Below are 27,492 nucleotides of genomic sequence, written 5' to 3'. Positions count from 1 at the left end.
CGTGGCTCTCCACGGGGTTCGCCTGAGGGTAAATAGAGTCATGAAAGCGATTTACGTTCTTATATTAAAACGACACAGCGGAAGTGGGACGAGTATTTGGCGGACTTTCGTTTCGCCTTTAATACAACCCAACACTCCTCTATTCAGACCTCCCCGGCCTTCTTAAACTTAGGCAGAGACCCCCCACCATCGGGTACGGTATTAGCGTCATGAACAAGTGAGTTAGAGCAACCTTCAACCTCCAGGAATTTCGACGCCTGAAAAGAGCGAATGACCCTACGCGAATCCGTACGCGACCTTGTTAAATTACATCTCGGAAAGTCCCAACGCAAACAAGCCCTCCATTACAACTTACGGCGACGTCCTTACTTATTCAAAATTGGCGATATAGTCTTCCAAAAAGATAGAACGCTATCCTCGGCACAAAAAGGAGTTACAGCATCCTTATTGCCTACTTATAATCCCGAAATCTTCACCATTTCGAAAATAATATCCGAAAATGTGTACGAACTCGCGGACGGCAGTGGAAAAGTACAACCCTTATCAATTCACGGTAAAGATTTGAAACCATTTAATACTGAACCCTAAATATTTTCCTTTTATTTTAGGCGAATATTGATTTCAATGATTATCAGCCCGAAGTCATGCCAGTAAACGGCAGACTAAAACTCGTCTACCCATACGCAATATTTGGACCTTGGCCCGAAGTATTTTACTTCAGTAACCACGGAATGCCTATCGGCAACCTCTGGGGCCAATATCACAGGCTCAGTTTTTCCCGAGGCAACGGGAACAGCCATACGGTTTACATACCGGAGAACTCTCAACTTTTCGAATAGCCGGTACAGTCAATCGCCGAAGTTCTAAGATCCGATGGTTTAGAGTTCCCTGAAATTCCGTCTCCCGAACCACCACACCCCGAGGCGGCCGTAACACCACCACCAGAGCCCCTGGCTGGTGGAAGTTAAACCGATTCCATCAGGCAGGTCGTCAGGTGCGAGAGAGACAGCAGTGAGCAATACAATGCCAAAAGGAAAATTTAAAAAGAAGATGGCGAATAAACCACGACGTCACAGAGTGGAACCGCCTAGAGTCGGAATATAATAACGAACTCCCCGACGAAATGGATTTACTCGCCCTGGACTAAAGTTCTTCTTTGAAATTCATTATTGTTATTATTATTTCTTATTTTGTCATAGAGTACATATTTTTTTTGCACGTTATAACGTAGTTTTTATGCCAAAAAAGGCTTTCCTTTTATTTTCCTTACTTTTCTTGACAAATAATTATTTGTTTCTTTAAAATATTAATTCTTTTATTTTTAGCCATAAGAGGCACTTTAATTTATTTTAGTAATAAACGCGTTATACATGACAATATTGTACCTGACTACTACTTTTACTGTTCCTCGCCTACAAAGGCGTTAAATAATTTCTAGAAATAAATACCTATCTAATTAAAACTATCGTTCATTTCATAATTTCTTTTTGCAAACCAAAAAAAAGAATTGGAGGAATGCTTTTGTATTATTTGTAATAATTCTCTAAAAGGAATAATAAAAATATTAAAGATATTAAAATTGAGTACACAAAATTAGAGAAGACTCGCCGGAAATAAATTGGAATGTCGGTAAGTCAAAGTGTCATAAAAAGAATTTTGTTAAAGCTAAATTAAATATAAAGACTCTTGGATGCTTGAATATACTGTAATTATTGAAACTTCATTATTTTCTATTTTGCTAATCTGAATTATTGCTCTTTTCTTATTAGAATAAATCGATTTGTGTGTGATGTTAAATTTTACTTTGTGTTTATTTATTTAATAAAAGTCATCCTACGAATCCACTTGGCCGGGTAAAATAAAATTACATAAATATGGCAAATTATTAATTTCTAAAGCCAGGTGCTCGTATTTAATTACCAAGATCGCCTTTATTTCCTGTCAGTAGTCGAGTGGTCCCTAGCTCGATTTAAAGTCAATTAAAAATCATTTTATAATTATTAAAAGAGTTATTGACAGGTTATACCGTTTTGAGAACTTCACTGAAAGCCTTCCCTACTGCTCTAAAATCAGTGCCCAGCTTTTGCTGTTTTTCAGTGATACGTTCGTCTCTCTTGATGACTGTTTCTTGTTTCGGTTTTAAAATTGTCACGATTTCGGGATTCAATTTTGGAGGATCAATAAAAGTAAAATATCTAATAGGAGGGTATTTTTTGAACATAGTCTCAAATTTCTCCTTTGGTAGACCCTGTTTTATTATATCGTCCCAGCAGGTAGCTATGTGAATACAGATTAATTCTGAAAAAATTTTCTCGACAATAAATTCTGGGACCGATTTGTTTTAAGACGTCATCATTAATTATTACCTGCTCTTCAGGTATACGGGTTTCCTCTAAAGGAGGGTCATTCGTTGGGAATGTTGTTAAATTGTCCTGTCACGTTTTCGACAATTCGTTTCTGTCATCGAGACCTTTTTCCCCTTCGGAAACTGTTTCGGTGTTTTCATTTGGAGGAACCAATTCCCGATCATGATCTAGACTGACCTCTCTGCTGACGGAACTGGACGTTGTAACACTCGTATTAATTTTCTCATCTTTCACCGTTGCCATTACTCACGTTATTATTAAAATTATGTTAATATTAAGAATTTTAATTTAATTTAAATTCGCGCCAACGCAACGTGACAAATCCTGACACTAGGCGTCGCGCACGCCGCTACATTAGCAGACGACAGAAGCACATGTTGCTTCTGGCGCAATTTACACGGCAGATTGGTGCGAACCTCTTTGATGTAACAGCGAACCTAAAACTTAGTTATCTGCATTTACAGAATTGTATTCTTTTAATTGTTAATAAATAATCCATTGTAGTGTCATTAAATAGTGCGCTTTATTGATCAATATCAAGAAGTACCTCTTGCATTTTACCAGCGCTTGCAGTGTCATAAGAAAGAGAATACCAGTAAGTTTATCAAAACCTGTCTATTCTTCTTGACTTGTGTGAAGGAAAGATGATTGATTTGCTTATTCTTGATTATCAAGGATTGTTGGTCGGCAAAATTGTGTCCTTAATTTAAGTCCTACACTGAGAAAAAAGAGGGCGCGTTGCAGCACATTTTCGTTTCATGTTGCGCGACTCAACCCTGTGTTCTTCTACACACTTTTCTGGGGCGTGCAGCGGACCCCTGAGTCGAGGCGAGCTGTATTTGAAGCGTATTACACGCTCTTTGGGGCGTGCTGCACGCCCCAGAAAGTGTGTAGAAGAATTCAGGGTTGAGTCGCGCAACATGAATCGAAAATGTACTGTAACGCGCCCTCTTTTTTCTCAGTGTACCAACGCAACAATAATTATCTTTTAAATCTTAAATTGCGTGTGCCAAGAGTGACGTCCTATGAAAAAATGAATTTTTCTATTTAGGAGAAAAGACACGATTTAATCACAACTTTAGAGAGGCGTTTAATTTTTTTCGGAGAAATTAATCCGAACTCTCTTAGAAAAAAGAATCACGAACACGTTTTTTATTTTTATCCATTTTTTCCGAGAACCATGTAGTCACTATAACACATAGAAATAGAAAGGGAAATGTCGACAGGCCTAGGCGGCCGGCGCGGCGTTGACCTTTGGTGGTGCTGTTCGCTTTTATTTTAGCTTTATACATGTAGCTGTTCTGGCGCTGGAAAAGGGACTACCATTTGATCTTGGAGGAAGAGGAGCAAAATACAATTCAATTTAAAATTAGCATGTTTAAAAATAAAAATAAATTTATTACAAAAATGTAAAAATTATGTACAATCTTTCTGTATATTATAAATGTGTTATAATTTAAAATTTTTTTCTAGTTAATTTTAAATATTGATGATTTGTAAATGTTGATAGCAAAAAGAAAATAACTTGTTCAAAATATTTAGGTAAAATAAAAAACCGTTTTAAAATAAACATATATAAAATGAAATGCGTTATTTAACTTTACATATTTCTTCTAGCTATATTTGTCGTAATACAATTTTCTTCAGATTTGTTCAAAAGATAAAATTACTTACGCCTGATATTTTTACTACATAAATGAATAAAATTTGTACTTCTGTTGTCATTCTGAAACAAACAAAACAACTTTAAAAATATATAATTTGAAACACCATATTCAATAAAAATAAACAAACTTAACAACAGATACGCACACTACTATCTATCTAATCACTAATCTAATTTATTAAACGGATTCATAGAAGTTTTGTCAGGCAGATGAATAATACAAAAAACTTTTTGTTAAGTTAAAAAATTATGTTGTACATTTAACCCTTTCTAATTAAGGAAAATAATAATCAAGAGCCCCTTTACGAATCTGATGTCAGCTTTCCAAAATTCAAAATAATCGACTACGCTGTTTTTAGAGTTAAATACTTGGAAATGAACGGAAATATAGGGAAGTAGTAGTAGCTTCCGCCTATTTTCCAGGGTCGGGAGATGAATCCGCACCACCTAAATCAGGAAACGCACAAAATCAGGATTTCTAAATCAGAGTGATGAACTAACTTTCGTTACTATTAAAAGTAAGGAAGTGTTCGACATTTAATGTCGTAATACGAAATGCTTTTTAACAAAGCCAACAAAACGTAAGAACCAGCAAGTGTAGGATACATATCATGCTGCTGGTAATTCTTATTAGAAGGAGGTAGAGAATGCACGGAGTATCAGTTGGAGAAGTTTTTGCGAGGGAATCGAAAGAGTTAATTGTCAAATGGGCAATTTTCTAAAGACAAAAAGGAGTGTCTAGAGTATCTGATTGAAGTAAACTTCCCGGACTTTAAAGAGAGAGATTAAATCATGACTATGATGTGGGACCCAGTAGGGACCAAGGAAATCGGCAACACTAGAAACAAGCACTCAAAGTGGTTTATTCGAACCAAATAAAGCCTCAGAGGTGGCGGTATTTTGAGACGTCAGCATGCTACGCGAAAAGTCTCTATGAGCAGAATATGGTGAATGAACTGGAAGAAGGATTTTCCATTTGGGAATGAAGTATGGTAGGGGAGACTAGGGCTAAACCGGACGGATTTGGTCCTTTACCAGAAAACTCAATACAAAAAAATATTTTTTGCCAACGAGTAATATACCGTTTAAAAAAAAAGAACGTTTTGTTCCGTTTTTTTCTGATGAGGATGCAGAATACTGCATCGAAACGCGTCAAAATGTTGATGTAATTTAAATAAAGTTTAAAGCCATTAGGCCACAAGAAAGAAGGAAATCTTTACTTTATTATACCGTTTTAAAGCTTGTTCCCTCACCTACAAATCGCAATGGTTCGATTTTAAAAAACTACAGTAGCTTTGGTGATATATTGCATCGAAGGTGACTACGTCAAAAACGGGCTAAACCGGACACCCCATGGGGCTAAATCGGAAGGCAACCTAAGTTTCTGTTATGGCTAGAAGGGGAGAATAGGGCAAGGATAGTTAGGTGAGACCCTTTTAAGTCTAACTTATAACTTCTGCAAATGGTAGTACATTGACTTCCAATTTACACTGCCATCTATTGTTAAGACACATTTAACCGGTTATGCATTACAGCTACTAACTATCCTTGCCCCATCGTTCCCTACTTAACAGGAGGCGAGCGAGCAGTCTTCTAAAACTCGATAAGATCCGAGTTAGAACCGTAATTCGTCTGCTCACGGGTCATGGACTATTGAATTATCTGAATGCCCAGCGTGGGTTAGGATCAGATAAATCGATAGAAGATATACTGGACTTCTGGAGAAGAAAAGGATTTTGAAATGGTATGGGAAATTCAGTCCGAGTTCGATTATTATTTATTAGATTATATTAGGAATATTTTGGTTTCTGTAAATTAGAGCAACTCGGTGAAGAAGCAAGCTATTCGAAAAATTAATATGTACATATTCTATAATAATAAAGGACACATCTCTTGTTCTGAAATATGTCATAAAAATCTTATATTTAGAAAAAAAACTTACACACTCATCTCCAGAGAATGCTTTTCTATCCAGTAAAAATTTCCTCTTTCCTGATTGATTCTGTAATGATCTGCAAAAATATTTAAATTGTCATTATAAATTTGTGTTTTTAATAGTATTTAATTTGTGATAAATAATTTAATGCCATATTGACGAATTTAATGATCTTCATTGAAAAAAAAAGCCGTGATTACGCTAGCTTAACGTTAAGCTGACGTAATCATAACTTAAACCTTTACCAATTTTTAATAATTTATTATACAATTTGTTTGTAACAATTTTATAAGTAAAATACGACTTGCAGAAAAAAATGACCCATACAAAACTTTCTTAATTTTCAACACAGAATCGATTGGCGTTAACAGTTTTTAAATATTTAAAAATTTTTATTAATTTGGGTATTTAAACAATTGAAAATTGAGAACAAAAAGACAGGTTTATCTATTTTTTAAATTTGACTTTGAATCCAATTGTTAATTTTATTTAAAATTTATTTGCTTATGCTTATGATGAAACACTGTTCATTCAACATAATTTGTTTATAACAATTTTATAAACAAAATATGACTTCGAGAAAATTATGACCCATACAAAACTTTTTTAATTTTCCATACAAAATCGATTGGCGTTAACAGTTTTTAAAAATTGCTAAATTTTTATTAATTTGTTTAAAAAATTATTGTTAAACAATTGAAAATTAAGAACAATAAACAGGTATATCTTTATTTTAATTTACCTATGAATCAAATTGTTAATTTTAATTAAAATCTATTTGTTTATGCTTGGGATGAAACACCCTTTATACAGCATAATTTTGTTATGTTGAACATTATAATATGTCTGTTGATCTTAATTTAGAGGTTATGATTTATTGCTAATTGATTTTTGACATAAGGGATCACTAAACTTTCATTGTTAACATTGAATAATATTCTATTAATAATATGAGATGCATTTCGAGCGAGTCTCGTCTCGAAAAACCGTGAATCTCGCGAGAAAAACAATGAAAACAATTTAATGTTATATTTTCATCTCTTTTCTTTTATGAAAGGACAGAGTCTCGTCGTGCATCTCTAAATATGACTTCCACTGTTGGAAGAAAAGCGAACGTTTGCGAAAGTGAATGGATTGCGTGCATTTTAAAAAGGAAGAGAATATAAACAGAAAATAGTTAATAACTTAAAAAACCATAAGAAGTCAAAAACTTGCTTTAGATTATAATCTAGCAGATGAGAAAACTGGACATCCGAAGAAATATATAGTGCAACCAAAAATGTTTGTGGTTTCAATTTTAGAGATCATTACCTTACGTAACATCATGAAACCTGTTTCATTGTGGAATATTTACTTTTTAAAAAAACACAAATAAATGCAATTTTAAAAAAGTTATAGTAAATATTTCTCTCCATGCAGTAAGGTAAGAAGTCGCACAGAAGATACAACAAAAGGGAGCACAGTTGTACAGAACTGAAAAGGTTACAAGGATAATGAAACCTGGAGACAGAGAACCAGGTAATTTACCTAAAGCTTCAGTTTTAAGAATAGTCAAAACGGAGGCGTTAAACTCTTAACATTTACATCAAGATCCTAGGAACGATTTAGAAATTATGAAATTTACAACTTGGATAAACGCATTCATAGCGTAGAGAAATCTTTTGAATGGGTTAAAGGAGAAACAGAAAACACCGATTTTTCTTTACTTGTTTGTTAACAATGACCTTGTTGGGCAGTACATTGTCGCAGCAATGATCAGTGAAGTGCATAATACTAATGTAATACGGTCCTTTTTAAAGGAATGGACTCGACTTGGAGCACCTATCCAAAGGAGTTCACAACAGTTGGAGCAACAGCAATTTTGACAGCAGCTATTCAAGCATTTGCCTAATTTTTATCATTGATGAAAAAACTGTAAAAAAAACAAACTACCACGGTTTTTTATAAAGCATCAATCGGACAGTTGATTCAGTGCAGGAACATGGAAGATACTGAAAAAATATTAAAGGCTATTCTTATAGTAGCGCATTGCAAAACAGATGGGCAACTTGTCGGTTCTAAAAAAAATGACACAATGTGATCAGGAAGCTGTGAACACGGGGATCATGATAATGCTTATTATCTTTCACAATTAGCGAATCGACTAATGAAAGATATGGAATCATTTCCTTTACGGTCTTGCATATTTAGAGATAAGTTTAGTTTTGGTAAAATCCCTTCTACAAGTGCCGCTGTTGAAAGACAAATCAAAGACTTTAAGAAAGATTTTCCACAATTTATGAGTCCAGATGACTTCAAAGCAGGGACTCTTTCCAATACAAATATCAAGCGTGTGTTCGTGTTTGTGTTCGAACACGAAAACATTTCTTCATTGTAAGTGTATTTGTCTTCAGAACAAAACACATTTTAATATTAGAAATTGTGTTGTGTTCAGAGCACAAACAGATTTCATTAGTAAATTAAGCTTGCCACATGTAAGTAAGCAAATATGTTTTTTTCGAACACAAACACATTTTATCATTGGTAGTGTGTTATGTTCTGAACACAACACAATTTCTAATATTAAAATGTGTTGTGTTCCGAACACAACAGAATTCTAATATTGAAATGTGTTTTGTGTTCAGAACACAATACAAACTCAACACAAACGTTTAATAATTGTCCCTGCTTCGTAGACTTCTTCCTCTCTTACACTGAGAGACCTTTGGGATTGTAGCTGAACAACGTATGTGAAAGCAGCTCCACTATAGTTTTGGTGCGCTGCGCTACAATATTGGGTGCGTGACTGTCCAAAATGTTGGTGAGCAGCTCACCAAAGTAGTAGGGATGCCGCCTTTGGTTTGCAGCTGAACAACTTTTGGACTGTCACGCGCCCAAAATTGTACCGCAGCAACCCAAAAGTATAGTCAGTCATTTAGCGTTCCACCAAAATAGTCAGTAGCAGCCTATCAAAAGTTTGGATAAATGTAAAATGCACTACGACATTGTACAGTTTTCGTGGAAAAAAGCAAGAAACCCCCACAATTTGTTCCAATGCCAAAAAAAATTAATACGAATTTTTTTCAAATTTCCCATGTAAAATGAAGGGGAAAAATTTCAATTTTCGAAAAATCAAAATCATTCGCGAGGGTTTTAAAAAAGTTAACAATAAATTTCTAGGATTTATAGAGGGCTCTCTGCCGAGTAATTTGACCTATATAACTTCAAATTTTGACCACCACAACCCTCTACAGCACTACCCAAAAGTTACCCTTTTTTGGATATTTATAATTTAACGTGTTTTTGCACTTTGAGAAACAATTGTGAACTCCAAGATAAATTAAGTTTTCTCTAAAACATTTATTAATGTTTTAAATAATTAATTGTTATTTAATTACCAATTTTCGTAAAATTACCCTAAAAAATGGTTTTTTTTATTAATAATACGTTTACCTATATAAAGTATTTTAAAAAATTTATCAATTAATTAATAATTATTCAAATAATTTTAATTTGTTTAAATAATTTTAATACAATAATTTCAAAAGATAAATTATTGACAAATTATTTTCTTTTTAGATTTTCTACCACAATTGTCTTTTCATACATGCAGAATTTCTGTAAGGTAAATGTTTACTCAATTTTATGACATTCCTCTGATGAATTTCCAATATACGTATAGTAATGTTCATTTGTTATTTTATTCTGCAATTAGTAGGAGTATTGAATTTTCAGCATGGAATATATATTCATTTAAATTTAATGACCCTAATAATCGGGAAGTGAAATACCAAAAATACATTTTTCCCCTAAGTAAAAAACTTTCCGGGGAGTTTTATACTATCGGGTATAAAATAGTGTACAATTTCTTTGTGAACCTAAGAAAATAATTAAAGAGCATGTCCAAGTTGTGAAATATAAACAAACAAAAAGGTAAACGAACTAACCACGGAAATGACGATTAAAATAGTAGCATTTTTTTGGAAATTTAATAAGCTTTCCAATGCAATTTAAAAAAGCATCTAGCTTCATTTTTAACGCAGTTATCACTCTTTCTGTGCGGGTGTGTTTTTTATTAGCTCGAGATGATAGCGGTCGCACAATTTCCGCTGGTAGTGTAGATACTCTCAAAAACTCAAAATATCACGTCCTTGGACCCTCAGCTACAAAACCCTGAGGCGACAAATTTTTTTTCAAAATGGCTGACGCCAATATGGCGGCTACAACTGATAAAATAACTCACATATGAAACATAGTGCTCCAAATTTTTTTCAAGTCACTGAAATCGCCTGAAACTCGTTACTTGGAGGTTCTTGGGGTCGCTGTTTACGAATATGATGCTAGTTTTCAAAAATTTAAAATGGCGTATCCAATATGGCGAACGAGTTTTGTAAAAATTAATTCAATTTACTTGAAACTCGCTACTCGGGGGTTTTTAGGGTCGCTATTTCCGAATATGATGCTAGTTTTCAAAAATTCAAAATGGCGGATCCAATGTGGCGGACAAGTTTTGTAAAAATTTATTGGATTTACTTAAAACTCTCTACTCGGGGGTTTTTTGGGAGCGCTGATTACGAATATGATGTCAGTTTTCGAAAATTTAAAATGGGGGATCCAATATGTGTTTCAATTAACCTAAAACTTTTTTCTTGTGGGTTTTCAAGGTCGCTGATTACAAATCTTATGTCAGTTTTTTAAACTTTAAGATGGCGGATCCAATATGGCGATTAATTTCTAAAGACTTATCTAATTACCCTGAAACTTCTTACTTGGGGGTTTTCAGGGTCGCTAATTGTGAATCTGACGCCATTTTAAAAAAATTCGAAATGGCGGATCCAATGTGGTGGTCGAAAAATTTTAATGTCGTTTATTTCACTTGAAACTCGTCACTCAGAGGTTTTCGGCGTCGCTGTTTACGAATATAATGTCAGATTCCAAATCAGCGACCCCGAAAACCCCTAAGTAAAAAGTTTGAGGGTAATAAGATTATTTATAAATGTCATCCGCGATATTGAATCCGCCATCTTGAATTTTAAAAAACTGACATAAGATTTGTAATCGCAGTGATCTTGAAAACTCAGAAGTAAACAGATTTAGGTCCATCGGGATAATTTTTAAAAAATTCTGCCATATTGGAACTGTTATTTTAAACTTTGAAGAACTAATTCTTCAAAATTCTTGTATAACTAATTCTTGTATTTTTACAAAACTTGTCCGCCATATTGGATCCGCCATTTTGAATATTTGAAAACCAGCATCATGTTCGTCAACAGCGATCCCAAGAACCCCCGAGTAACGTGTTTCAGGCGATTTTAGTGACTTGAAAAAGTTGGAGCACTATGTTTCATATGTGAGCCATTTTTTTTAGTTTTAATCGACATATTAGCGTCCGCCATTTTGAAAAAAAATTTGTCGCTTTAGGGTTTTATAGCTAAGGGTCCATGGACGCGATATTTTGAGCTTTTGAGAGTATCTACCTGCTTTTTTCTGAAATGAAATTTTTTTTCTCGAAAAATTGTGTTTTTTTGGAAAAATTATTTATAACTTTTTAACAATTTGGTATAAACAAATTTTAATAGCAGAATCTGAAAGAGGAGTAAATTTCACATTAAGAATGGTATGTGCTAATTTTTTAATATGCATTTTAATAAAAAACGAGGTTCTCAAAGTCAATTGAAATTTTTCGTCTGCCTGGTCCTTAATGGGTTAAAGAGTGATCGAAAACGAACGTATTAAGCCTTGTTTTATTAAAATCCATCAATATTAATTTTGGATAGAGCTTTGTTCCGTTTGGCAAGGAACTTTTTGAAATTAGAGAAATATCTATTGCTGGAGATAGATCTATTAGTACTTATCTATTAGTTATCTATTAGTTTCTTATCTATTAGTTATCATTAGCTATTTCATTAGGAAAATATTACTATTTGAATCAGTGATTGACTTTTTATTATCAAATTAGTTATTTTGACCAATTCAAATGCAAAGAACAATATTCGTCGATTTGTAGTACTTTAATTAATGTATTACAAATTTATCAAATATTCCACCCAGTTTTTGGAGTTAAAGTATAGTCTAATTGTAACAAATTGTATCGCAAGTAGACCCTATGTTACGACTGCTAAAACCTAACATAAGACCTATATTTTAGGCTGAAAGTAGGGCTTAAATTTTGACTCGGGTCTGTTTTCATAAATATTATACATCAATAAAAATTAAAGTAAAAAGCAATTTTTTAAAAGCGAATTAATACAATGAAACTTTTTCTTAATTTGATAGAAAAATTCCCGGTTCGGCACTCTCTAAATCTGAATTAGTAGAATTCTACTAAGAAATAGTAAAATTTTACTAATTTTTAGTAGTTTTGATAGAAGACTTTTCCCCTTTTCAATTAGTACAATATTACTAATTTTTAGTAAAATTTTACTAATGTTTGAGTAGAATTCCACTAATTGAAAGTCACTTATTCACTAAATGAATTAGTAAAATTGTTTTATAGACTATTAATAAAACAGTTCTACTAATTGTTAGTATAATTCTACTAAGCAATTAGTAAAATCTACTAACAATTTGTAAAATTTCACTATTTGTTAGTAAAATTATTACTAAATCATTTGGTGGAAGACTTTTCTTCATTTCATTAGTAATTTTCTACTAATTCAGATTTAGAGAGCATATTCCCAGATTTTTCTAGTTTTTCCCATTTGGTAGATACCCTGTTAAATGTATTAGTAGAAACAGAAAACTGTCGAAGACGGGTACGACAACTAGTAATATAATCTATATTTATATGAACTTAAGAAAGAGTATTTTCATAAAATAAGTAAATTTTTATAGCCATTTGTAGATTTATTTATGGATAAAATCAAGTAAATTTAAATTTGACAAAAAAAAGATAAACCGTGATAAATTTATACAAAGCAGGAAATTTTGTTAAACAAAAATAGACACCGTGTTAACTTTTGCCTTTACATTGCTCAAAACGAAAACATCTCTAAAAGTTAAATCTAGAGTTAAAATAAACAAACGTTTTAACATATAAGTTTTTGCCTAGTGGCATAATATGCTTGTATTGTATCACAGGTGACTTACAATTCTTGACATCCTGCAATATCATTTTAATCATAAAAAATTTCCATTTTCAATATTTCTAAAGTTCTTGCAAATATTAGATTAATTTGATAAATAATTCTGAATTACATTATTTTGACGTCAAAATATTAATCAGAGACTCCAAAAATACTACTGAATTAAACTTCATAGTAATTAGTATCGGATTTTTTGATATTGAAAATATTTTTATATTTACTTATAGGATAGTATTTTTTATAAAATTATGCTAAAATCTGACTAAATAACACATACACTACCGTCCAAAAGTATCAGGACGATTACATTCGACTCTATGAAAAAACATGCCATCACTTTTTCAATCATATCTCGGAAATAAAAGGAGGTACAAAAAAAACTTAAATACGGTTAGAAAGCTGATTGAATTCTGCGTAAAATAAGCCGTTTTTAAAGTCATTTCGTTAATTATTTTTTAGGTTGTAGAATCAGAAAGAAATAAAGAAAATTATCAAATTTTCTAATTTTTGTCTCTTGACTTCAACTTTTTCAAAAATCTAAAAAAATTTAGATAAAATTTTTCTAAAAACACAGAAATCTTCGTTAGAATTTCAGCTTTAAAATAAGCCTTCGAAAATTAAAAAAGGTTAATCCGTCTTTGATATATCATTAAAAATGTGAAGCCGTGTTTCGACCGATTGGTGCATTGAAATTGAACTGTGACGACTCGATTGTGGCTTCGCGCGGCAGCGAATGAGAGAGAAAACAGGAACGAATTCATGCGCGGAAACGATGAACTTTTAAGTTTCTTTATCAGTATTATTGGAAAAATTATTCTAAAATTTGACTAAATAACATGTAATACTAAATTATACAGAGTTTAAAAGCAATTCATTAAAAAATGAAAACCCAGATGCGATTTTTTGGTCGGCCCATAGTTGGGCCAACTTTTACAAAGTCGGTCCAACTTCTCGTGCCAGAGTTTGAGCCAACCATACAGATGATAACGGTTCGCCGTCTAATGGCGACGATGGTTGGCCCGACAACTCATAAGGAAGTTGGCCCAACTTACAATGCATATGTTGTGCCAACTATACATTTCAATGGTTGGTCCAAAGACTGACGCCAAAGTTTGCACAACTTTAGATGCGTAAGTTAGGCCAACCACAATTTTCAAAGTTTGGCCAACTTCAACAGCCAAAGGTAAAAAATTATTAAAATACTAGATTATTTAAACAATTAACAGGTTATTATTAGCGGGAACATCAGATATAACCTTTACCTATTATTATTAAACACAATCTCATACATACATTTTCGAAAATATCTAACGCTCGCTGGAATCGAACCCCTAACCTAACGCACCGAAGACTTATACACTGACCACTACGCTACGCTCATATGGGAGTGCATAACGCAAAATGTATATTTAAGCTGCAACAGTCGGGCCAACCGTGGCCCAGAGTTCGGTCAACTAAGAAAGTTTAAGTCATTTAAACTGCATTTGACAAAGTTTTGCCAACCTTTGGGCCAACCGTGGCCCAGAGTTCGGCCGACCAAAATAATGTAAGTCAATTAAACTGCGTTTCACAAAGTTTTGCCAACCGTCGGGCCAACCGTGGCCCAGAGTTTGGCCGACCAAGAAAGTTTAAGTCAATGAAACTGCGTTTCTAGAATTCTGACAACCGTTTGGCCAACCGTAGCCCAGAGTTCGGCCGACCAAAAAACTATAAGTCAATTATACTGCTTTTCTTGAGTTTTGCCAACCGTCGGGCCAACCGTGGCCCAGAGTTCGGCCAACCGTAACTGAAAGTCTTTTAAACAACGTTTTGATGAGTTGTGCCAACATTTGTCGCCAAAGTTGGCCCGACGGTTGGTTAAACTCTGCATTTAATGGTTGGCTTGCAAAGTCGGGCCAACTGTAGGCACTAGTACTTGCCAAAGTTGGGCAAACTCTGGCAACTAAAACTTCGCTTGCCAAAGTTAGGCCAACCTTGGGCCAACCTTCAAACTCTGGCGGCCAACCTAAATTCGCACCTGGGAAATTTGGAAAATTTCGATTTTATGAATTTTTTGAAAACATTTTTATACTTACATCTTAGTTATATAATATTATTTTTGGTAAAATTATGCTAAAATGTGACTAAGTAACATGTAATACTCAATTATATAAAGATTAAGAGCAGTTTTTAAAAAAATAAAAAATTTTAAAATTTTTGATTTTTGAATTTTTTGAAAAAATTTCATATCTTCCGTTCTAATTAATATTTTTTAAATCTGTAAATTTCTATTTGATATTTGGTATCAAACGGTTTAGCCGTTTTTAAGTGATTCGCGAACAAAGATTCTGTGACATACGGACATACATACTAGGGTGTCCGTTATTTACCAAGTTGTTTATATTTCTTGCGACGTCCCCTAAATTATTAGTTTACCATCTAAAACAAAATGTCAGACCAAAATAAACCCTTTATATTCACAATAAACCTTGCCCCATAGACGATACATTTCCCATTTAAAATACACGGGATTTTGCTACTTTTTACAAATTAATTTTTTTTTCGTTAAATATTTCATTTTACATCAATGAAAAATATATATTCTTATAGGAAATTTAACGCTCAAAAAAAAAGTTTCTTATGATTTTTTGATAAATTATCTCCTTTAAGAGTTATTTAAAGTTAAAGTTCAACACTGTAAATTTTAAAATTTTTGTACTTTTACGGCAAAATTATTATGCAAGGATCTATATTTAATCATGCAGGCATTTCCACAATATAAATTGCGAATTATTTTCGCAATGACATATGTTATCCTACTCAAAAAATAATAAAATGCGTATTTTTTTAATTTTGAATAGGATTCTGTTTGCACTTTTTACGAATATTTTAAGATTTTAGAAAAAATTACTTTTTTGTATTTTCTTCTATAAAATTGCGTAATTTTTATATTTTGTGTTGCTCTTGGGCCTCATTTTTTCCTTTTATATACTCTTTTATGTAAAATTACGCAAAATAAAAAATAATAAAAAACAAGTGATACAAATTCAATTTAAAAAAAAAATTGTTATAAAAAAAGACACCTTTTTTCTCTCGTTATTTTTAAGATTTATTGGTACTCATGTGTAGTATTTAACATAAAAATACCATTTTGTATTTTTTTGGTTATCTATTAAGAGAAAAAATTATTTTCAATTTTTTACTAAAAATTCAAACATTTCGCAACTTTTTAGGTTTCTATTTTCGTACCATCGCCTATTTTTTTAATTTTAACATCAGCTTAAAAAATCTTGTCAATAGTAAAAAATATTGATAATTAACATGATCCCAGGTGCGAATTTAGGTTGGCCGCCACAGTTTGAAGGTTGGCCCAAGGTTGGCCTAACTTTGGCAAGCGAAGTTTTGGTTGCCAGAGTTTGCCCAACTTTGCCAAGTACTAGTGCCCACAGTTAGCCCGACTTTGCAAGCCAACCATTAAATGCAGAGTTTAACTAACCGTCGGGCCAACTTTGGCAACAAAGGTTGGCACAACTCATCAAAACGTAGTTTAAAAGACTTTCAGTTTCGGTTGGCCGAACTCTGGGCCACGGTTGGTCCGACGGTTGGCAAAACTCAAGAAAAGCAGTATAATTGACTTAAACTTTCTTGGTCGGCCGAACTCTGGGCCACGGTTGGCCCAACGGTTGGCAAAACTCTAGAAACGCAGTTTCATTGACTTAAACTTTCTTGGTCGGCCGAACTCTGGGCCACGGTTGTCTCGACGGTTGGCAAAACTATGTGAAACGCAGTTTAATTGACTTACATTATTTTGGTCGGCCGAACTCTGGGCCACGGTTGGCCCGACTGTTGCAGCTTTAATATACATTTTGCGTTATGCACTCCCATGTGAGCGTAGCGTAGTGGTCAGTGTATAAGACTTCGGTGCGTTAGGTTAGGGGTTCAATCCCAGCGAGCGTTAGATATTTTCGAAAATGTATGTATGAGATTGTGTTTAATAATAATAGGTAAAGGTTACATATATCTGATGTTCCCGCTAATAATAACCTGTTAATTGTTTAAATAATTTAGTTTTTTAATAATTTTTTACCTTTGGCTGTTGAAGTTGGCCAAACTTTGAAAATTGTGGTTGGCCTAACTTACGCATCTAAAGTTGTGCAAACTTTGGCGTCAGTCTTTGGACCAACCATTGAAATGTATAGTTGGCACAACATATGCATTGTAAGTTGGGCCAACTTCCTTATGAGGTGTCGGGCCAACCATCGTCGCCATTAGACGGCGAACCGTTATCATCTGTATGGTTGGCCCAACCTCTGGCACGAGAAGTTGGACCGACTTTGTAAAAGTTGGCCCAACTATGGGCCGACCAAAAAGTCGCACCTGGGATGTCCGATAATTATGTTAATTACCTATATGATAATGATAATGTTCGAAAATGTTATTTATCACGGTTAGTTTATTTAAGACGTTCAAATTTTTTAAACGAAGGTTAAAATTTTTTGTCAATAAAATTGAACATAACTTATTATGAGAGAATATTATTACCTGATTAAGTCGATTAATTAAAAGAAAAATTTTAACTATAAATAGAAATTTTTTTCTCTATTATAGATATTGCCTTTGTAATAAATGTAAATATATATAATAAAATAATTCTTATGAACAAAAAAATTGTAATGTTATTTAAAAAGGATATTTTTTTAAAGAACTTAAAAAAGTAACATAAAAATTGTATTTATGAATTCCAATATAAATAAAAAGTAGAAGCATTTTTTCTTGCCTTTTGTAAAACATTGTTGATAGTACAAGTATAGAAACCTGAAAAGTTGCAAAATTTTAGAATGTTTGGTAAGAAATTGAAAGTAGGTAATTTTCTTTCTTAATATACAAAAAAATACAAAATGTTATTTTTATGTTAAATACTACACATGAGTATCAATAAATCCTGAAAATAAAGAGAGAAAAAAGATGTCCTTTTTAAGAAATTTTTTTTTTCAAATTGAATTTGTATCACTTATTATTTTTTATTATTTTTTATTTTGCGTAATTTTACATAAAAGAGTATATACAAGGAGAAAATGAGCCCCAAGAGCAACAAAAAATATGAAAATTACGCAATTTTATAGAAGAAAATAAAAAAAATAATTTTTTTGATAAAATCTTAAAATATTCGTAGAAAGTGCAAACAGAATCCTATTCAAAATTTAAAAAAATACGAATTTTATTATTTTTTGAGTAGGATAACATATGTCATTGCGAAAATAATTCGCAATTTATATCGTCGAAATGCCTGCATGATTTGATATGGATCCTTTCATAATAATTTTGCCGTAAAAGTACAAAAATCTAAAAATTTACACAATGTTGAACTATTACTTCAAATAACTCTTAAAGGAGATAATTTATCAAAAAATTATAAGAAAACTTTTTTTTAAAGCGTTAAATTTCTTATAAGAATATATATTTTTCATTGATGTAAAATGAAATATTTAACGAAAAAATAATTAATTTGTAAAAAGTAGCAAAATCCCGTGTATTTTAAATGTGAAATGTATCGTCTTTGGGGCAAGGTTTATTATGAATATTAAGGGATTATTTTGGTCTGACATTTTGTTTTAGATGGTAAACTAATAATTTAGGGGGCGTCGCAAGAAATATAAACAACTTGGTAAATAACGGACACCCTAATACATACATACACACATACATACATACATATACGAAATTTTTTATTGGCATTTTTGGAATCCTGGTTGCTCAAAAGGAATAATTATATGGGAAATTTAAAGTTCTGAGCAATGTACAGACAAAAGTCTCATCTTTTATATATATAGATATTGACATTTATATCATATTTTTTAAGATTTAAAATTAAGACTTTTTTCAAATTCACTTTTTTGAAAAGCCCTTCTCAGATTATTTTATTTTTTGGATTTTCTTAATGAGAGAACACTACTGATTCAAAATAAAAAAAAATTTCCATCTGCAGAAACTTTTGATTCAAATCTAGTTCAGGCGCACCATGCACAAGTAACATAACTATTAATTTACAAACCTCTCCTTCATGAAATTTTTCTCTACTAAACATTGATAAAATTTCATTTCTTTACTAATTCCATCATCATAAGTTTGTGACAAATGTTTTTTTAGGCTTGCAGCTTTGCTTCTTTCCTGTCCAAGCTTCAGTTCCAGCTCTTCAACTATTTGCAAGAAAATATTTCAAATTAATACTTATTCGGCTTGGTGGAAAACTACCATTTCAGGAATTCGTTATAAACTGTACCATTTCGATACATTTTTTTTAAACATACGATTTCGAGAAAAAAGATTTTTGCTTTTCTCCACGTTTGTCAACACTGCTGCTAGACATAAAATGAGGTTATGCATTTTTAAGAAGAGGTTTCTTAAGAATACTCTTGTTCATCTTATCAATGTATCAATTCAAAATTTTAAATAATTTAAATTAATTGCTTGTTAATCATTAGAAATTCTTTAGTGCAACGCTTTTATAGATCTTCATCGAAATGGTATGTTTTATTACAAAGTTTTGAAATGGTATTATTTATAACGAATTCTTGAAATGGTACAGTTTTCCACCAAGCCGACGTTATATCTAATTTGTACCTAATACATTTTTCTGTTTATTTAAGAAAGAAATTTATTTTCTTCTGCCGAGTAATTATTAGCTTTAAACAGTGTTTTTCAATTATTATTATTTAGTAGAAATAAATATAGATATGTTATTATTTTAACCAAAACTATTTTACTTTTTCGAAGTACCAAAAAGTATATAAATCAAGAATATTATATTTTTAAGCAAAATAATAAAATAAGGTCTGGAGAACTGTTATTTCTTAAATTAAATCGTTTTATTCATTTGCTTTAATTGTTTTCCTTAATTAATTTGACAGTGTTTTGATCCATGAAATTGTTTTTCTTCAAATAGATATAGAAGTTAAGTAGGATTTTTAAAAAAAATTCAGTTTAGTCCAAGTGGATACTATAAGTGCCGCTGTCCACGAGTGTAAGGACTAATACCAGTCAGGTAGCAGTGAGCGCCTCTGAGCTGTTCACTGATAGCTGACTGGTTATAGTATCCAGGCCTTTAATTCAAGTAAAGTAAAGTTAACTAATTTCATGACTTGACCTTACACAATCTCAATATAAACTTCAATCAAGTAAAATTTTATTTGTTCAATTAGATTTTTTTCAATAAAAACTGTATTGTTAAAATAATTTTGTTTTAATAAAACACTAATTACACCAGCACAAAAAAAATTTCGATTGCCAGGACTGCCATGAGATAGGTACCCTTCCTTAAGATGTATCTAAAGAGAAAAACGTAGTCCGACCTCAAAGTTAGTTCGCGTTCTCTTTTTACAGGCATGGTGGGGTTGTGAAGTTTGAGAATTTGATTTCTATGGAAATTTACTTAATTTCTACGTCTAATACTGATTTTTCACTTCTTCTGAATGCTGATTTGGATTAAAAAATTGTTTGGACTTCCTTGAAACTTGTTACTCGGGGGTTTTTGGGGACGCTGTTTACGAATATGATGTTATTTTATAAGAATTCAAAATGGCGGATCCAATATGGCGACCAAAAAAAATTTTGAAATGAATGAATTCAATTGAAACTTGTTACTTGGTGGGTGTTTTCTGGGTGGCTAAATCAGAATCTGACTTTAGATTTTAAGAATTTAAAATGGCGTATCTAATACGAGTTACGTATTGTGTGTTTCCTCGAGTCGCTAATTTTAAATCTGAATTCTGAAAATACAAAATCAGATTCTGATTTAGCCACCCAGAAAACACCCACCAAGTAACAAGTTTTAAGAAAATCCGAACAATTTTTTTAAATTCCACCATTTTAGATCCGCCATTTTTAATTTTTTTTATATATCCAACTTTAATATTACCTGTTATAACAGGTAATATTCAGTAACTATATTTAGGTAACTATATTATTATAGTTATAGTTATAACTATATATAGTTATATGGTTATAACAGGTAATATCTACACTGAGAGAAATGGATAGTCAGATTTTGATGTTAAAAAGATGATGTTACACGATACTATCATTATGCTACTGCCAACCATCACAGATGCTAAAAAAAATATAGTTATGCTACCCCGTACTACCAAGATGTTACTCCTGATGATATTGATGGTAACGGTGACTATCTAGATAGCTGTCTGTATACGTAGCATTAAAGATGGTCACCCTAACCACAATTATGTTACCCACTACTATAAATTTCTCTCCGTGTAATACGAGTTACGTATTGTGTGTTTCCTCGAGTCGCTAATTAGTTATTATGAAAAAATATATTAAATAAATTAATATTAATTATAAATATATAAATTAATTAATTATATATATTAATAAAGAAATATTAGTTAATATATAATTAGTTTTTATATAGTTATCTGTTATAACTATATATAGTCACTGCATCCAAATCAGCATTCAGAAGAAGTGAAAAATCAGTATTAGATGTAGAAATTAAGAGGGAAGTAAGGTATTTTTTCGAATTTTTTTTCAGTTTTTTAATATTTTTTTATATTAATGTATATCAGAATATTGTGTGAAAAATTCAAATCGATTTGAGCAAAACTAACGAAGATATGGGATTGTAAGTCTCCGCCTCGCCAGTCATAATCTGCGTGCAGTGAATTTTCAGTTTAGTTTCTGTCGTGATTTTGGCATTTATAATTGCTATAAAATGACAAAAATTACGCGAAAACCCATTCACTTTATGAAGCTGGAATCGATCATTCAGTGTAAGTACAAGAAAAACAATTTTTTTGTAGTGTAAAAATCATTGAAATTTTCAAACGCGTTTTCTCAAATTTGGGTTTTCCAGAGTCGGTGTCCACTGTAGCTCCGAATCTCCTGCACCGATCTTTTAAAAATTTTGCACACTTTTTCTTCACATAAATGACGAGACAGCAACGTCGAGTTTTTATTTTTTTCTAAATTTTATCTTATATTAAAATAGCAATTTTGACGAGTTTTTTAATGAGTCATGAGGTATGATGGACACCGCGATGGAACTTTATTTCGAGACGTTAGCGAAGATTCGCTGTCAGCGGCTCATTTCTTACTAAAAATTAATGAAAATTTCACATAATATTTTTTAAATATCACTTTATGTATAATGTAATAATTATTAAAATGAATAAATATTAACCCATTAACGCCCAACTCGTGAAAATTGTTTGGTCATTTTCAAGCTACGTAATTATAAATAAAACGGTTGACAATTTATACCAGAGGTACATTTTCTAAAGGTTTTGGATGTGCTCTTTCTTATTCAGGTGTCAAAAATAAATTTCGTCCAAACCAAAATTAAAAATGGCGGTTTTAATGTCAAAAATCACAAAAAAATTCATTTTTTTCAAGTTTGACATTTTTTTCACCTCGAAAAGGTGTAAGAATAAAATTCTATTTTCAACCATCGGTGCATAAAAATTATACACTTTCGAGAAAAGTAAGGTAGAATTTAAAATTTCAAGATGGCCGACAAATATGGCGTCAAATCTAAAGCAAAATTTGAAAATTTTGGGCAATATTCTTCATATTGCCCAAAAGTCAATGGATTCCCCTGAATTTTGTTACTCGGAGGTTTTCAGTAGAGTTGTGCAAAAAGCTCGATCGAGTATTTCAAGCTTTTCGTTCTTCTAGCAGAGCTGAGCAAAATCAATCCGAACTTGAACCAAATTCCATCCGACACGTGCAGTATTAAATCTAAAATAATTTTGAGCACTTGAATTTTTCGAGCACTCAAATATTTTTGAGTAACTAAAACTCGAGCCCGGCTCGAGCTCGACCATGCTATTCGAGCTTTTTGCACACCTCTAGTTTTCAGTATTGCTGATTAGGGACCATTCAAGTATTACGTAAGCATTTAAGGGAGAGGGGGGTCTAGCTATTGCTTACTTCCATTAGAAAAAATGTCGCTAATGCATATAAAAAATCTTACGATGGGGGAGGGGGGGGGTCTAAAAACCTCAAAAATATGCTCACGTAATACTTAAATGACCCCTTCATTTTCAAAAATTCAAAATAGCGGATTCAAAATGGCTTAAATTTTGTAACTCGGAGGTTTTTGGGGTCGCTGATTACGAATATGAACTTTATTTCCAAAAATTCAAAATGTCACATTCAATATGGCGGACGAATTTTTTAAAATTGATCAAATTCACTTAAAACTTGTTACTCGGGGGTTTTTGGGGTCGCTGATTACGAATCCGATGATAGTTTTAAAAAACTTTTAATTTCAAATCTCTTGGCAGACAGCAAAATTGAAAAACTTATCTAAGTGGTTCCCGGTGTTGTTTATGCACAAAATTAGAAACATATCATGTGTATATATAGTAGGCGATACGTATATGCACATTCTGCAATTGCCATTGGTGGACCACGGCAAAGTTAAGTTCATTACTAAAAAGCAGGTCCCTAGTTTTAGCATACTACTCAATGTATACATATTGAAGTGCATGTGTAAGATCGCATTGCATATACTTTGTATACAGTATACTTAGTAGAGAGTTTACTTTGTCAAAATGTGTATAAACGTTTCGCCTACTAGATATACACTTGATATCTTTCTAATTATGTGCATAAACAACACAGGGAACCAATTACATGAATTTTTCAATTTTACTGTCGGCCAAGAATTTCAAAATTAAAATTCTTAAGTGAATTTGATAAATTTTAAAAAATTAGTCCGCTATTTTGAATTTTTAAAAATAAAGTTTATATTCGTAATCAGCGACCCCAAAAACCCCCAAGTTACAAAATTTAAGCCAATAGAATGGAATTTTCTTGTCCGACATTTTGAATCCGCCATTTTGAATTTTTGAAAATGAAGTTGATATTCGTAATCAGTGACCCAAAAACCTCCGAGTAACAAGTTTCAAGTGAATGTGATCAATTTTAAAAAATAAAGCCACCATATTGAATCCGCCATTTTGAATTTTTAAAAATAAAGTTCATATTCGTAATCACCGATACTGAAAACCCCCGAATAACAAAATTCAGGCAAATCCATTGACTTTTGGACAATATGAAGAATATTGACAAAATTTTTCAAATCTTTTTTTAGATTTAATGCCATATTGGTCGGCCATCTTGAAATTTTAAATTCTACTTTAGTTTTCTCGAAAGTGTATAATATAATTATAAAATAATATAATTTTATTCTTACACTTTTTCAAGGTGAAAAAAAATGTTAAACTTGCAAAAATGAATTTTTTTGTGTTTTTTGTCATTAAAACCGACATATTTAATTTTGGTTTGGACGAAATTTATTTTTGACACCAGAATCGGAAAGAGCACATCCAAAACCTTTAGAAAATGTACCTCTGGTATATATTGTCAACCGTTTTATTCATAATTAAGTAGCTTGAATATGACCAAAGAATTTTCACGAGTTGGGAGCTAATGGGTTAACTGTGTTGTCAAAAAAATTCTCGAAATTATGCTTTTTTAGCACCAACTTAACCTTACTCCCCCTTAAGTAAATTTCAATAGAAACCAAATTCTCAAACTTCACAACCCCACCATGCCTGTAAAAAGAGAACGCTAACACTAACTTTGAGGTCGGAATACGTTTTTCTCTTTAGATACATCTTAGGGGTCGTTCATAAACTACGTCACACTCCTAGGGGGGGGGGTGTTTAAGGGTTCAAACCTCACCCCCGAAACTTTTTTTGGCTACGCCCCTGGGGGGTATCAAGCTGTGTGTGACGAAGTATGGAAGAAAAAATTGTTTGTATGTAAAAAATGTGACAAAGAGGGGGAAGGTGTCAAAATTAGTCCGAAAAAGCGTGACGTAGTTTGTGAATTACCCCTTAACCCTTTCAGTCACGCAATTAGGATAATAGACAAAACATTATAAACGCTATTGTAAATAGGGTTTCTGGGATCGCTGAATACGAATCCGAGGCCAGATTTGCAAAATTTTCAGAAATTCAAAATGGCGGATCCAATATGGCGGACAAATTTTTAAAAATTAAACGAATTTACTTAAAAATGGTTACTCGGGAGTTATCGGGGACGTTGATAACGAATCTAGTATTAGTTTTTAAAAATTCAAAATAGTGGATCTAATATGGTCATATTGGATCCGCCATTTTGAATTCTGAAAATACGACTTCAGATTCGTAATCAGCGACCCCGATAACCCCCCGAGCAACAAGTTTCTAGTGAATCCGTTAAATTTTTTAAAATTTGTCCGACATATTGGATCCGCCATTTTGAATTTTTGAAAACTAAAAGTGGATTCGTAATCATCGACTTCAAAAACCCCCAAGTAACAAGTTTCAAGCAAATCTGATTGGTTTTTATATTTTTTTAACCATCTCAAAAGGTCGTCGACATATCGACCACTGTGACCACATGGCAGTCCTGGCAATCGAAATTTTTTTTCTTGTGCCGGTGTTATTGATTGCTTTTATTTTTTATATATATCTAATATTAATAATTAAATTTCTCTTATAGAATAACCTTTAATATTATGCTGTTTAAATTGTAAAACATGTTTTTCTAATTCCTGCACTTTCTTTATAAGTTCTTGCTTTTCACTTAAATGTTCTTGAAGACATTTATTCTGTTTGTTACTCAAAATTTTTGACAACTCTTCTACTGGTAATAAAGAAGCAATTCTTTGGCACAATATTTTTAATTCTTCAGTATTAAGAGACTGCAAAATAAATATTAATCGATTATAATTTTTATATTCAACAGTAAATAGAAGTTATCTGCCTTACTAATCAAGTGACATCTATCAAATGTTATTATAACTCATTAACAAATTTTTAACATATGGGCAATTCCACGTAAGATTTTAATCGACCTCTTAAAATCGGCCAAAAATATTATTTTTACTATTCTGTATCGAAAAAAAACAGATACGTAATTTTTTATTTTTGTTTAATTGTCCAAATTTTCGAGTTATGAATTTTCGAAATTTTAGACTTTTAATTGTAGACTGACGTGAGGGATTTTTCCTCACTTTTAATTATTTGATCGATCCGGAAAAATGAGCGACCTTACGGTATTTTCACCGTAGGTGGCGCCTGTTCTCGGCCACTTACCGGTAAAGCTACGCAATTTCCCATATTAATTACATGAAGTGCTGTGTGGTGCGCATACGCGATTCGTGCGAATATGACTTCGCTCAGTGCGTAGATATAAGCGGATCACCGAATTATGTACTTCGACAACCGTACCCGACCTCTCATTGCCTGGAGGGGGAGGTACCGGTTCGAGCCAAGAATGAATAAAAGCTAACTTGAATTTCACGCAAGTCTGCTCAATTTTTTTCCTTACACCCATTTTCCTACATTTCCATGCTACGAACCTCGACCATCAGCCAGAAGGAGAAGGAAGGAAGGAGAGAAGGAAGGAAGCTATTCTCCAGCCGCCTTGGGTCCCCCCCCCCGCCTGCCTGCCAATTCTCTCCTAACCACGATGCCAGCTCAAAGGCCCACATCGTCCACCTCACTGCCACGTACCCCCCCCCCCCCCCGCTCAACGACGATACCAAAATTTAACCTACATCGCAGCACTGAGGGTTGCATTGGTTCCCCATGCAGTTCCCCATAAGGGTTAATTTTCATTTCCCCTAAATTCTCGCGGGTCAACTGGCCACTCTTAAAATACTAAAAATTCAATCTACCCTTTTAAAAGTTTCGCAGCACTCTTCTGTGAACAAATTTGACGAGAATTTCCCTACCCGTAAAAAAGGGAAATTCGCCCATGTCAAGACCTATATTCAGTAGCCAATAAGTCCGAAAATATTGAGTTTAGGAAAAAGTTGGCAAATGAAAGTTTTGGTTTTCTTTCGTCTTTTCCAAAATGTAAACAAAAAAAATTTTTTTTAATATTTTATTTGAAAAATTTTTTTTTTATAAACCTTATTAATTTTTTTAAATATTTTATTTAAAAAAAATTTTTTATAAACAAATTCATTTTTTTCAACTTTGGCCGAATTTTTTTATTTTTTTAAAATTTATTTATACCTTCATAGTATAGAGAAGATTTTTTAAATAGTCCCGAAATGGGCCTGATGTATTAAATGAATTTTAAAACATTTTCAAAAATCACTTGCAAGCCTCACAGTGGGATTTTTTTACAATTAACTTTTTAAAATTGTCTACAGCGTGAACTCTTTAATTTAAAACAAAGATCACTCAAATAGATTTATATTAATTCTCAGGCTATGTCCAAGTTGTGAAATGTAAACAAACCAAAAGGTGAACAAACGAAGCACTAAAATCGCAATTTTGCAACAGCCGATTCTCCCACAAAAATTAACACTTTTACACTTTCTTTACAAAAATGGAAAATTAGAGTGTCAAAGTTTCCAATGAAATCATTTTTGACTAAAAGCAATAAAAAGCAATTAGTAAAATAACTAATTAAAATGACCTGTAAAATAGCATTTTTGAGGCGTCGAAAGGCGCTGTTATC

The 27,492-nt window shown here is 32.4% G+C and overlaps 1 protein-coding gene across 1 annotated transcript in view; it reads right to left on the bottom strand.

The window, feature by feature from the left end:
• Window positions 1-3,954: 3,954 nt before the first annotated feature.
• Window positions 3,955-27,492, bottom strand: part of LOC122507553 — a 37,165-nt gene continuing 13,627 nt past the window's right edge. Inside the window, exons 3-6 of the mRNA XM_043620338.1 lie at window positions 25,525-25,720; window positions 19,064-19,208; window positions 5,975-6,044; window positions 3,955-4,092 (exon numbers count right to left, since the gene is read on the bottom strand). Of these exons, the coding sequence (XP_043476273.1) occupies window positions 4,033-4,092; window positions 5,975-6,044; window positions 19,064-19,208; window positions 25,525-25,720 (471 nt within the window). The 3' untranslated portion in view covers window positions 3,955-4,032. The remainder of the gene's footprint in view (window positions 4,093-5,974; window positions 6,045-19,063; window positions 19,209-25,524; window positions 25,721-27,492) is intronic.

Source organism: Leptopilina heterotoma, unplaced genomic scaffold, assembly GCF_015476425.1.
Source record: "Leptopilina heterotoma isolate Lh14 unplaced genomic scaffold, ASM1547642v1 Lhet_472, whole genome shotgun sequence".
Lineage (NCBI taxonomy): Eukaryota > Metazoa > Arthropoda > Insecta > Hymenoptera > Figitidae > Leptopilina > Leptopilina heterotoma.
This window is presented reverse-complemented; position numbering and strand designations above follow the sequence as displayed.